This window comes from Balearica regulorum, chromosome Z (genome assembly GCF_011004875.1).
Source record: "Balearica regulorum gibbericeps isolate bBalReg1 chromosome Z, bBalReg1.pri, whole genome shotgun sequence".
Lineage (NCBI taxonomy): Eukaryota > Metazoa > Chordata > Aves > Gruiformes > Gruidae > Balearica > Balearica regulorum.
In genome coordinates, this window is record NC_046220.1 from 81,572,060 (window position 1) to 81,586,461 (window position 14,402).

The 14,402-nt window shown below is 36.0% G+C and overlaps 1 protein-coding gene across 1 annotated transcript in view; it reads right to left on the bottom strand.

The window, feature by feature from the left end:
- Window positions 1-13,125, bottom strand: part of RIT2 (Ras like without CAAX 2) — a 190,626-nt gene extending 177,501 nt beyond the window's left edge. Inside the window, exon 1 of the mRNA XM_075739996.1 lies at window positions 12,811-13,125. Coding sequence (XP_075596111.1) covers window positions 12,811-12,913 — 103 coding nt within the window. The 5' untranslated portion in view covers window positions 12,914-13,125. The remainder of the gene's footprint in view (window positions 1-12,810) is intronic.
- Window positions 13,126-14,402: the final 1,277 nt, after the last annotated feature.

Sequence of the window (14,402 nt, forward strand, 5' to 3'; positions counted from 1 at the left end):
CAGGAACAAACACAGAATTCTTTCTTTAAGTGCATATTTTTTCCCTATTTCCCTCCCTCCCCCACCTACTCCGGTGTGAGTGGCTTCCCTATTAAGATGCATTCATTTGGATGGAACTCTCAGTATAAGAAAAAAGAGCCTTATTCTTTCTGCTCTACTGCTAAGGTCAAGCAAAGAGTCTATGTTAAGCTGCCAGTTTTCTTTGTGATATGTGAGGCAGCACAGAACACAAATTGCATTTCCACTCTCTCTTCAGCTCTTCTTTTCAACGCCACAGTACTGACAGTAATCACTGATCTGAACAGACATGACACAGAAGACACTGACGGAAGAAATAAGGCCCATCCCATCTTGGTTTTCCAGTGATAAAGTAAATAAAAATGTATTTGGTTATCAGTTTAGCTAGAGATGGTTCTGAAGGTGGGTAAGTTTTCAACACTGTGGCATTGAGGGAAACTCATCATATCTTAAGCATCCTGAAATTAATATAAATATAGAAATAAATTAGAAGTATAAAAAATTAAAAATGGGAACAGAAAAAATATTTCACAATAGATTATCAATCTAAGCCCTTCAACACTGCCATACTCCTGGTAAAATATTTTATTAGCAGGAAATACACTTAAAGTAAGTTTATGAGAAAGATAAAAATAATTTTGAAAGATATCATGGGTACCACACACTGTACTAACATGAACAGGTAGTATTTTACATTTCCCACATCACTCATAAATTCTGCTATATGTTTGAAGGGAGAGCCTGCAAGAAAAAATAAGGAAAAGGAAGGAATTAGAACTCAGAAGCAAGTAATTCTATCACCAATCACTTAATGGTTTTTTAGCAACCCATTACGCACTAAACCTGGAAAGAATTATTCATGGTATTTGTCTATTGCATTGAACTTGAACTGTGAGCCAGGGAAACCTTTCATTCCCTCAGGAACTTTCATCACAGTGCAAGCTGGTGTTCTGTCTACCTAGGTCATTTCCTGAGCAATCATGTCTACTACAGCCTATCTAATCTGTTCCCAATTCACATCCTGCTATATGTTGTGACTAAATTAACATCAGTGGTGCCAAAGAGATTCCCATGAGTTCTGATCCAGTGAAGTATTCACTGCCTACAACTTTTATCAACTTCATTTGAAATACCCAGAGTCAGGAAGGAAAGAGTTAAAAATTTCTTTGAACAAAATTTTTGATTTCTGCATTTTTCTGCTTAAGACAAGGAGAAATATACTTAATTCACAAGCTTATTAATGACTCTGACTTACACCACCCTAAAGTATCCCAGCATACAAAAGTGTTTTAACTAATACTTGAAACTTAATATACTAATACTCATCCAGCAGGTACACAATGTTTTAGAAACATATGATGCAGCTTCACAAAATAGTTTGATCCGTAGTTCTTCTTACATAAATGACACTGAGGAACAAAGGCTTTCAATCACCAAATATTTCAATTCTTTAAACATACTGTCACTGTCAATCAGTAGAGTGGTTATCTCACTACCAAATAATTTTATAATTCTTCGAATACCATATTGGCACTGTCAACTATTTTCCTTAGAGTGAAAATGTGTGTTACTTTACACTTAAACAAATCTTAGATTACTATGTTTCAATGATATGTGTATTTAAATCTGTTTATAGTCACTGGCATTTTGTTTTGATTTTTCCTCCTACTGCCATTTGTCCACATTTGATTCTAAGGAGGTAGCTGTTTGTTTAGAGGCAAGTGTGATGAGCTGTAAAAGCTAGGAAATGAGAGCGAATGTAAGAGCTGTGTCACAAAGAATAAGCGAAAGCATATAGAAATGTATGTATTTTTGCTTTGGATCTTGACGTTTTTCCCAGATGGGGGGAAAAAGAGAACTTAATTTTATTTTCTGTTACCGAGTGAAATATATCTGTAGTACCACTGTGATTCATTTTTTTATTTGAGATTTTGGTGTGTGGATGGATCTAATTCATCAAAGAACAGCGAAGAGACTGTCAAATATCGGGCATCCCACTGATTTCACTAGGTGCTAGGTATTGCTAAGGCTGGGGATCACAAACTCCTTTCGGTTCTGGATGATTGTAAGAACACCACACAGGAGAAATACCATTTTGCCTAGCACCCTGTAAATTTATATTAATGTTAGATTTACACAGCCTTGTACATGGCTGAGGCAAGCTTCTACAGCACCTGAAGAGTTGGGAAAAAAGGGCTGTGCCAAGAAGGTGTGTGCTGTTGCCTCTCCAGCTTCCTATTCTAGAAGGCCAGTGGGTGAGAAACATCAGATAAGAAATCACAGAGGCAGCATAAAGATGCACTGACATGACCTCTGTATACTTTTTGGCCACCAGTACCTGTAGAAGATGTTGGGGTATAACCATGGGCCAGTAGCATCTACTAGGATAAGCACAATGAAAAGAAAGCACCTCTGTGGACTATGAGCTACTGCCCTTTCCTTCTATCTCTTTATTCCCTTACCATTGCTTTTACTTATTTTTGTCCAGTTTTCTGTTTTCTCAGTCTTTTTCCTATGCTTCTGTTTTTCCTGATTTCTTGTTCTGTATTTTTAGCTGTTCACCTTTGTTACATTACCCTGTCTCACTGCTTGGTCTGTTTCTTTTATATCTTCTGTTTTACTTTTTCCTAACCACTTCTGCACCCTCAAATATCATAGCAAATTCTCATTTTGAACATCTTATCTGGAAAAAAAGAGTGGAAGTTTATGTGCTTTACTACTTGTTATGTCAGACATTTTATAACTTTTAAGTATTTTGGTCAATTTTCGTGGAGGAAAGATTTAGAAAATGAGTCTTTTGACTTCCACTTGTATAAAAACAGATCAGTAAACAGAGTACCCACTGAAAGAGAGACTATGATGCAAATTTGCAGCTACTGTTAGACACTGAAAAATCCACTGAAACTGTTGTAAGTGAAAGGAAGGCATAGGAAACCAGATTTCTGGAGCTCATGGGGGCTACTTGATTACTGTGATGATTGCTCTTTCTTCTCCTGTATTCCCAATAGAGAAATAAAGTCTCTCTAGAGCACATCTACAAACATAAGGAGACCTCATGAGGCCAGGAATACATTCTTTGGCTGTATGCAGTGGCAGTTATTGTACAAAGCAGACCTCTGGTATACTACACGTGATGAGTGAACAGATGACCCTGTCACCAGGCAACCCAAGAATATTCACTGTGTAGAAAAAAATCTAAGGATCACTTTTTATTCAAATTGAGAAAGGAACATAATCTTTATTTAAGAAAGATCCAGACAAAACTTTAGAGAAGAAGAAACTTTACAGCCTGCCTGGCATTCTGCATGATTTAAGAAGCTAGAGTTCTACTGATTTGAAACAATCAAGAATTTGACAATACTTGGGTTTGGTTTTGAACATTCTGAGTAAAACTCTGAAACAAAGGTACATATTTTGCAAACTCCTAAAGAGATGTTTCTGTAAAGACACGGTAGATCCTGTTCAGCAGCAGTTCAGTATAACACAACAAGCTGTTGTATAGGCAGTAGGCTGGTAAACTTACTAAAGGAATAACAGGATCTGAGAGAGAATAAGAATTTCAGCTAGGGTTCCTTTTTTTTTGTCTATGTGAAAATGGACAAGAAATAAGTAGTTTAGTTCCTGTTTTTTATCAGAATGAAAAGACAAAAAACTGCTTTACAACAGGTAACTGAGGTGAAAACATACCTCCTTTAGAGGTCAGAATCACAATAGCCCAACTTGGCAACTCCTGAGATAGTTGTTCACACACACACACACACACACAGACACAGACACACACACACATGCAAGCACACATGCACGCATGTGCACACACACTCTTCTTTTGCATATTCTTCACAGAACTTGAAACAAAGAAGTTTTAGACCATGTCTCCAATGGCATCTAGCTACTGGGTGGGTAATGCCATTAGCAAATCACTACAATTTGCAGCAAAGTGTCTTCCCAAGACACCAAGATCTCTGAAACTGGGACCCTACACAATGCTTTGGTAACATTCAATACCTGTCAGTGGAGCTGTGGGAGCATGATGAGTCTTCTAGCTCTTAGGGAAAAAAATTAGAAAGGCTTGCAGACATAAAGAGAGACTAATTAAAGTCAATGAACAAATTAAAAGTGGAAGAGGATTACCAGAGGAATGGAAGGAAATAAAATGGAAAGTATAGAAGGAAAACAGATGAAAGCAGCAACAGAAGGAAAAAAAAAAATAAAAAAATCTTTCCTAATTGTGCTTTCAAGAGTGTCCCTAATGGATTTAATCTCATCCAAATTCTAGCAGATAGCATGTGCCAAAAATGCTGCAGATGGCTCAGCTCAGCAGCAGGGATGGCTTGGAAGGGAAACAGTTCCTGTGGCTGCCTCAACAGATTGTTTACAGCAAAGATATCGACAGTGCCCAGTCATTGTCATGAAACAGTGCTTGTTCCCTTATTTGAGACTTCAATCTGGGCATTTCAAACAGCAGATTTGTGTGTGGTTGAAACCAGGAGGGTCCTTGATAGTTCAATTCCTGTTGTTGAACAGCCCAGAAGGTTTCCTATCTCTTAATAGCAAGCAGTTTGAATGGGAAAAGCTGAGCAGTGATTTCTCACTGAAAGTGGAGCCCTCTTTCAAGAAATCACACCATGAAAAGCAGATTAATTAATATAACCTTCCAGGAGTTCTAATCACTTCACATCATTGTTTATGTAGAAGAGGTTTAGATGAAGGTCCTGAATCAGTAAATTCCATTTCCATCAGCAGAACAAAGAATAGGTTTTTTGCAAGGGGTGAGCTAACAGATCTACTTACCTTCCATCTGCACCACTACCCAATGTATATATTAGGTGGCCATTATTGTTAGGGTACCACCTCGGTGTGTTTCCAGTTATACAGGAGCCCTTATACTGTAAAGGATGCACTTTAGCTCTGTGTGAAGCAACATAAATGACTTTTTCTGTACATGACAAGTCCAGTCTTGAGACCAGCCTTAGGATCTCTCTTAAGCAGTCATAAAGAACATAAAGAAAGATTCTGGTTTTACACATTAGTAATGCCACATTAGCCACAAGTCCTGATGACTTTTAACACATTTCATATTTTTGAAGATGACAGTATTCCTTCTCCTATATAAGAGAGTTTGAAGACTGTAAATGCTTTTTCTGTTCAGGTATATTTTCTCATTAATACTCAATCTCTACAATGTATTCTTCTATCTTAAACAATTCCACAATATATTCTATCTTGCTTTTAAGCAAATGGTTAAGAAACTATACTGCTCTTATTGATCAAAGGAAATTAGGCCTGAAAAATCTCATACATGTTTAATTGTACATATTTTAATTCTAATTTTGCCACTTAACTGATTGCTCTCCATTAAGAAATTTGGGTCCCTTTCTTCCTCAAATTTTGGAAAACATATCTTCTTTTCTTGACTTTTATTACCTTCAAATATTGTGAATTGTCTGTCCCCTGTGCCAAACACAGTGACCAGCCCACTTCCTAGCCTTATCCAAGTGGGCATTCATCATCTGGATGGGATGTTATGATGGCAGAAGCTGGATAGATCAACCCATTCACATTACAGCTGCATTTACATTAAATCACTGTATACATATGCAAGTTGCAGAATAAAGAATCATAGACTACTGGTTAACAGAGCTATTTGAATATAGTCATAGCCATTTGTCATCATGAATCATATTGCATCAGCCCTTTCATCATCTCTGTTGGTCTGCTCTGAACTTTCTCCTATTTATCAGAGGACTTCTGGTATTGAAGAAACCAGAATTGCAGACAGATTTCTCAATAGCCAATTAGTATCTCATATGCAGAAACCATCCTATGAGGTGCAGGAGCCATAACTGAATCCTTCACCCCTCCAGCCATTGAATTATGTGAACTGTCAAAATAATGAAAACGTCTTTAACTCATTTCCCCAAGGAAAATAATTCTGGCCACAAGGTCTGCTCATAGTCAAGAAAACTAATAAATAAGCAGTGTGTTTAATCCTTTCAAGTGGAAAACAAACATGCTAAAGATATATGAAGAATATCGGAAATGGGTTCAGAAATATTTGAATCATCAACTTCTACGGTCACAATCCAGTAAAATACTTCCAAAATAGGATAACACATATGGAAATGCAGAATTCAGGTCATCACTAGGATGTGATAGCACAGGTGGCTGCGTTGAGGGAAAGAGCAAGTAACTTAAGACTTAGTGTGAATATTTCTCTGTATGTGATCTCTGTGAATGATACCTGAACAAAATAATTCATGATTCTCAGAGGAACAAAAAAGGACTGTCAAGAGGAAACCAGTAAGCAATCTTGCTTCTAGTAAGACCATTAATAGAATAGCATGTGAATTTTTTTAATTAATATTCCAAAAGTTATGTGGAAATACTAGGGTACTCGAATTAAGGATACAAAATGCTCTAAGCAGGAAAATAAGCTTCCACAAGTGAGGTTTCAGATGCTCGTGCATTGAAGAGAAAGAATACCAAGGTCTGAACTGATCATTGTCTATAGGTATTAACAGATAGGAAAGTAAGAGAATAAGGAGTTTTTCAAAGTTATTAACAAAGAAGTGATAAAATGGCTAGAAGTTGGAATTACACAAAATCGAGATTGAAATTAATTCAATAAAATATCTGTGAAGGTAATCGAAACATAAGAATCACAAATATATCAGAACTCTGCATTTATAAAGTCTCCAGTGCTTATTCTGGTTTATGGGAAAAACTGGAAGTTGCCCATACCCAGGGAAGTGGTTGCCTGGCATGGTGGGCCTTCCCTACAATGTTTTTTTCATGGAGAAAATACAACCTACACCACCATCAATCTGCATATAACATTTGTAATTCTTCATTAGAACTATGACTGTAATTCAGTTTACAGCATCCCAGACATGACAAACTTTTAGCTGATGGCTTACAGTGTTCAGTTAGGATTTTTTCTCCATGGATACATAGTTGTCAAGAAGTATTACTGTGTCTTTTGGGCTGTACTGCTGTTGGTATTATACTGTGCCCTCTCTTCCTTTCCCATCCTTGCACTGACACATCCACATTGGGTCACAGCTGATCACAGGTTACATTCAGTACTATGAAGTGAACAAGTCATTTTCATACTCCTATGTTTTCAGAACTATGACAAAGCAAGGGAGTTTTTCTCTGGTCAACAAATAGATATCTTTTTTTTCTTCCTATTTTTTAATTTTTTTTTCTTCTTTTGAATTAGTATAATTAATTATTTCCCTGAAATTCCCATGGTCTTATATTGGGCCTTAAAAATCCAAATTACCATTTTTTCAGACAGAGGATGATGAGTGAACAATCATTTCTTTTCAAATGAATGCAGATGTGTGTCTTTATTAATTGGGTATCTCAATTTCTACTCTAGTTAAAAAAGATGGGTATTTGCGCAGTCACAGGAGAAGCAGCACCAAATTATACACCAAAAAATACACTTACATTGGCTTGCGGGGAGTAGGGGATGGGAAAGCAATTTAGTTTGCCTTTTAGCTGTAATTCACAGTGTGCCCAGACACTTGAAAAGCTACTCTTTTCAACTTGACTCATACTGAGCAGTAACGTAATCCTCCACCTTCATTCTGACTATCGGTTTGGCTTAGAAGACAACAGAAGGCCAGACTCTTTCACTTGATCCATTTACCAGGCATTTAAGGGAAGCACAGTTGTACCTGAGACCATGATGAGGGAGAAAAAAAAAAAAAAAAAAAAAAAAAAAGAAAAAGAAAAAGAAAAAAGAAAAAGAAAAAGAAAAAGAAAGAAAAAGAAAAAGAAAAAGAAAAAGAAAAAGAAAAAGAAAAAGAAAAAGTAGAAAAAGTAGAAAAAGAAAAAAGAAAAAGAAGAAAGAAAAAGAAAAAGAAAAGAAAAAGAAAAAAGAACAAGAAAAAGAAAAATAAAAAGAAAAAGAAAAATAAAAAGAAAAAGAAAAAGAAAAAAGTAACCCCCAAAACAACAAAACCAACCCCCTCAAAAAAAACCCTACTGGGAAAATGTTAGATCAATGTATGAAGTGTGTTCTACAATATTGAGCCTTGTGATGGTGTAAGAACAGTATCAGCAGACCCAAATGGTACTTTTCAACCTCTGTTGTTTTGATGCCAGTAGAATCTCTACCTTTGTTCTTCATCCTTTTCCGGTGTAGCCTGGATCGTATGATAACTTATCTCCGAGGGATTAACAAACAGCAGGAGTGGGGCAGTTCTCCAGTACACACTCCACGGTGCTATCTCTATTCACTGGGGACTTTTGTCATAGAGATATGCTTGAAATCAATAAGCACAAAATTTGCTTCATCTAGACAGAGTAAAAAGTAAAACTAGTCCAAACAAAAAAACAGTTTATCACATAAATAAAAGAAAACTGGGAATTTAATCTAATTACTACAGAAGTTCCCACATCACAAACCATTGATGTTTTCATGCATTTTGGAACTTTTTTTGTACACATATTTCTGAAATTAATTTGATGAGTCACCTGTATCTGTAGAAATATGGCATTTGTGCACCACTGGCAATAAAAATGAAGGAAATTAATAGAGTAAGCACACCTCCCCAAATCAGATCAGACTGAGAAATACATTTCTTCATACTCTTCCTCAAACAACCCTAAGAGAATCTTTTCTTGATTCCTTCTCTTCCTTTTTTTTTTTTTTTTTTAGATTGAAGCTTGGAAATATAATCTAAATGTTTTCCAAACCTGTATATTAAAACTAAACTTTGCATCTATGATACACCCATTCTATGGATAACCATGTAATTCCATTTACCAGGAATACCAGTGGATTATCTTCCCCCTTAAATAAATCAACTTTAGCTAGCATTAGGGAAAAAAAACAAAACAAAACAAAACCAACAACAAAAAACCCCAACCAACCACACACACCCCAAAAAAAACCCCCAAACAAACAAACAACAACCAAAAAAACCCCAAACTAGAATAACATTTTCATTCAGCCAAGAAGATACTTGTAAAGTTAGATTATGGCACAATCCGAGCAACATTTGAAGGATGCCTATGTAATAACAATTTTTCATTAGACAGAGGTTTTCTATTTTATTCAGTTGCACAGGTACAACAAATTGTTTTTTTCTTTTTGGTAGTCACTGTGCAACTCCTAAGTTAATTATTACTAATGTTTTGCAGAATGTGCTGCAGTTAATTATTGTTATTAGTGTAATTAGTTTGCTAAATATAAGCCAGCAATGTATGGTCTTAGGATTTAGAGGCTTATTTGTGTATATATTTTGTGACACTGAAAAATAAACTTAAACACAGAGGTCTGAGCTGCATCAGACTAGGGACCATGACAGTAGTAGGTTCACTGTCCAGATGTAGATCTCTGAAGGTATTTGTAGGCAAAACTGGTTTCAAAACCACTAAGTTTCTTAGGTCTTAAACCCTACATCAGGTAACTTGAGGTAAGTTTGAACAGCATAGAGCTGACCAGACTTGTCATTGAACCGGAGAAGACCAAGTGTCAAAATTTTTTTAATTGAAATTTAACTATCATTAGAAAGGTGTAATTTTGGTATGGACTATAATCAAATGAGAGTCAGTAGAAGATTTACTTTTATTTTATTTTGTTTCATTTCAGTTTAATTCATCGTTCTAGCCTAATTTTAGTTTGAAGTTGCAGCAGGGTGTATAGCTGTTCTTGATGTCAGACACTACCTACACAAAGTAATAAATTAGCATATGGCTCTGAAAACAAAAATAGATCTATTATCAGAACCCTTAGAAAGGATAACACATTCTAGGGAACCTATAATCTATAATTACGGTACAGAAGTCAATTACTAGGAAAATTTACATATAACTTTATACATTTTAATTAAACACCACTATTGTCTGTTCTGAACTCTGGGGTTTGGGGTGGTGTTTTTTCCTCCTATAAAATAGTGGCAGAGATTTATTTATTTATTTATTTTCTGGAACTGTTTTTGAAGTGTGAAGACCCTTAAGTAACAATTCTTAAACCACTTGCATTTTACACATCATTACTCTGAATGTGGTGAGTATCAGACCTGGACGTGTTGAGTTTCTTCTATTACCAATCCTTGTGAAATTTCTGGTACACTGAATAGCCCCGATGACAGGAGGTTGGCTGTCCCCCTGGATTGTCTGCCATCTTGGAGCACAGAACTGAAGAGATAAGCTTGACAAGCCGAAGCAAATATTCTATAAACACCAACGTCAAAAGAACATCCATTGTTGGTGTCCTCTTCCTCATTCCTCCGTGTCCACACATACAATCACCACTCTCAGCCCCTCGTAATGAGCATGCAATTTTCAATGCAAAGACCTCCATACATACAGAATGCAGTGCCACAGTAGGAAAGCAAAAAAAGGGTGGGAAACAGAAGACCAAAATGTCCAGGGGATCTCTAGAAGTTAATTATACCCAGGGCAAAAAGAAATCTAACATTTCTGCAGCTTGGTTCTTAAGGAAAATTTTTTCCAAACCTGAATTATTTAATATTGAACAAAATGAGGAATGGAAAAGCTTTAATCCTAAAGAGGTTTCCCACTCAGCAACTTAACCCCAGCTGTTACTGCTTTTATCATGACTTAAAAAGTGAAGGTCAAGGGAGAAGAAGGGGAAAGAAGCCAGGATATTACCAATATACCATCCCATATATTACTTATCTGTCAAACTCTAAATTGGAAACTGAACTTTAAAAAAAAAAAATAAAAAAAAAAATTCATCCTTATTCTACTCTGACACTTTTTTATGGTTAAATTCATGATTTCCTGGACAGAGTGAATCTAGGTCATTAGGGGAAAGCAGAGCTCATCTTGGAGAATGAAAGTAGTCATTCAGGCCTTTTTGTGCTTTTAATCCGGTGTAAATTAATCCTACCTATACAACAGTCAGAATGAATTAATGATTTATGGAATGACATCAATTTTTCCTTATCTCTATCAGAATTGGACTATCTCTCAGGATTCTACTGAAATATTTCATGCCTGTTCCACACTGGAAGTTCATAGCCAGTAAATAATGAAGTGCAAATAGTCTAGAGACTCTTAATTCTCATTTTTTCCCCAAAAAGTTTCACTTTTGTTTAAACAACAGAAAATTTTAATTAATCCCATTGAATGTCATAACTATCCACTTCATCCTATTTTCATTTCTCTAGACTACACACTCAATTATTCTTGAATAATTACATGGTCCTCAGCTTTGGAAATGTATCTTGTGTAATCCAGAGATTTGAAGGTTTTATTCTCATGAAATCAACAGCTAGTAAACTTTATTTGTGCTTTAAAACTCTTATCTAATAGTAAATGGGAACTCTAAAAATTCCACAATGTGTATATAAAATTTAGCTGTTACAATTCAGTTATACTATGAATATAGTATAGTTTGTAATATCTTTTGCTTAATGAGTCTTCAAAATTAATAATATTTTTGGGAAAAATTGCTGCCATCTTTTGGATGCACTCAGGAAAAAAAAAAAAGAAAAAAAAGAAGAGGTATTTTACTGGAAGTTCCAGCTGACACGTCCTGAATACCTGCTTTACCATGGAAAAGATATTTTGAAATTGCAGAAAGTTACTGTGAGATAACAAATATTTTCTTCTTTCCCATTTTATATAATGATCATAGCATAACATCTGTGCAAGAATTCTTTGCTTGGTTAAGCAATACTGATGGGAAATAGCTTTCACTGAAAGATGTGCCACTGAAGTTGAAGCCAAACATAACAAGAAAAGAGATTATGGATGCAGAAAGGAAATTATATCCACTCCCAATTTTTTTTTTTTTTAATCTATACCTTGTCTTGTGGTTTGAATAGAAAATAAAACTTGTTTGATCAACACAATTACTACAGTTTAGTGTCACAGCTTATTTATCCAAAATTTTCATTGGAATCTAGCCAGGATATATTACATTATCTTTTTTTCTAATTATTATTGTTGGTTTTTTTTCTTCTTCTCTTTTTCTTTTGAATTTACAGAAGATGTAATCAAATGTGTGTTGTGTGGCCAGCTCAATATACTAGCTTCTGAGACAAACACTGCACGTTCAGCAAAGTCTTTTTAAGAACAGAGAATGCTAGTGTCAGTGAGAATAAATCAAAGGTGATAATATCTGGGGAAAAGAAAACATTGCCCAGAGAAAATAATGACTCCTCTGAAGAGATACTATTGTCAGACACTAGCGTATCTTGCCAGCAGTGGACAGTGATATTAAAATATGCTGCAAATCTACCTTATCGTCTGGAGCGAGACTCAGACGTGCATTCTGTAACTGTCCGGACAGGAGAGGAGACTAACACCAGCTGAGCCATAAGGACATTCGGCAAATAAGTAAAAAGATTATGTGGGGGATGAAAACAGAGCAACTGTAGGCATCCTCCACACTTTGCACTGTACAGCTGATTTTTCAGTTAGTTTCATCTCTGCCTGAGCACCAGGACTGGCCGGCCAACAAGTTACACCCACACTGTCCAGCAAACCATCACCCCTCGCTGAGAGTTAGAGTGACATGACCACTTGCTCTAAAGCTAACAGCAGCAAACTGACCATTCTCTCCTCATATACAATGGAGCCAATATTAGTCTTATAAAAATATCCAGTTAAAAAGGGTTATAACATTTCAGCCTGTAACAAATTAAGCTGACTCATTGCCCCAGTCACAAATTATAGTCTTTTATTCAAGCCATGTGCAAGAGAGAGAGGAATGAAAACCCTTATTAAACAATGTTCTTGTTCTGTAAACTTTACATTCCCAATTCACCCTTTCTCCCCAAAAATGCTGTTGCTCAAACTTACCGCTTTTGCCAACTCCCCCTGCTCCTAGCATCACCACCTTGTACTCTCTGGAGCCTGCTGAAGAATTGCTGGAGGAGCTGATAATTTCATTTTCTAGCTCCATCTTGCACGAGGCAGAAGAAGCGAGCAAAAGAGAAGAAAAAGCAACTGGCAGGTGCTTTCTCTGATCTTAAACAACTATAAAAGCTGTGGTAAAAAAAAAAAAAAAAAGCAGAAAGGAAAGGTGTAATACAAGAGGTACGATTTATCAGCCTCACACTCGCTGCTGTGCCTGTGTTAGCTGGAGAAGGTCTCATAGCAACCACTTTAACAGCTTCCAATAAAAATCTCTCTCTGCCCCCTCCCAGCTCTGTATCATTCTCTGTGTTTCTCTTCCTGGACAGAAGCAGTTTTGTGACGCTCAAGAGCCCTGGTACCTCTGAGTGTTGCTGTGTCGTTGGAATCAAATTGAGCAGAGCCTCCAGAAAAAGAAAATGGATCACATTTCTTAATTATGATGCTCATTATTCCATGTAACACTTGCTTGAATCTTAAACAATAATAAAACAGACCGGACAACCTCCTTGTCACCTTGGAGTTAAATATTCATACTATGTTCATCAAGTTTCCTAGATTTATATTTAATACTATAAGAAGTGAAATAAGCAACAACACTTAAGAGTCTTTTTTCTTTATGAAGCTTACTGCAAAGTAGAGAAGTTTTCTATGGTTAGATTTGCCCCTGGATGAATTCTCTCAGTTCATTTTGAATCAATTATTTAAATTGTGATAAGTAATAAGATACCTGCCCACCTTTAACTTTTATGCAATGTTTTTGTGGACCAAAATGCATCTACTGCAAAAGGGGTGGAAAGCAAATATTTGCTCTCATTTGAAAAGTGCTGAACTTTCATGACAGGTGAAACTATTAAGGAGACAGGGAAATGGAAACAGGAGAGGCAACTAGTAAAGCATCTTGGAAGCCAGGCACCTTCATCCGTCCACTCCTCTAATTATTTCACAAAAAATAAATGTATGGCATTACACAAGAATACACAAAATTAAAAGTTGAAAGAGAAAGAAAGAACAAACAAAAAATCATAGCCTGATTAAGGACGTGATTTAAAGAAAATTAGAAAGGAGAGGAAAAGCTATAGAAGAGCACATGTATGAAAAACAGTTTAATGGACTAACAAAAGTAATGATTAAAGAGAAGAGATACATAGGCATGATAATAGAATTATAATTAGAATGGAGAAGGTGAAGAGAACATGAATACTCACTTTGCCTCCTAATACAAAAGTTAGGAAACATCAAATTAAATAGATAATAACCAGGTTCAAAAATCACAGTAATTACAAGACTCATGCCTGACTTAAGAAACTTCTTGCCATTTGACGTTTTGGGCAGTAGAAATGAACTTTTAATGAAAAAGAATTTAAATACAGAGTAATACAGCATCCATTGTGGACTATTAAAATCACCACCTCTGGCTTAAGAAGTACTCAAGACTCACACAAAGAAATCCTGGGAAAACACTGAAGAATCAAAGTATGATGGTCTGTTTTCAGCTACATGGAAAAAGAGAGCAGAGAGAGAACCACTGTGTTGTG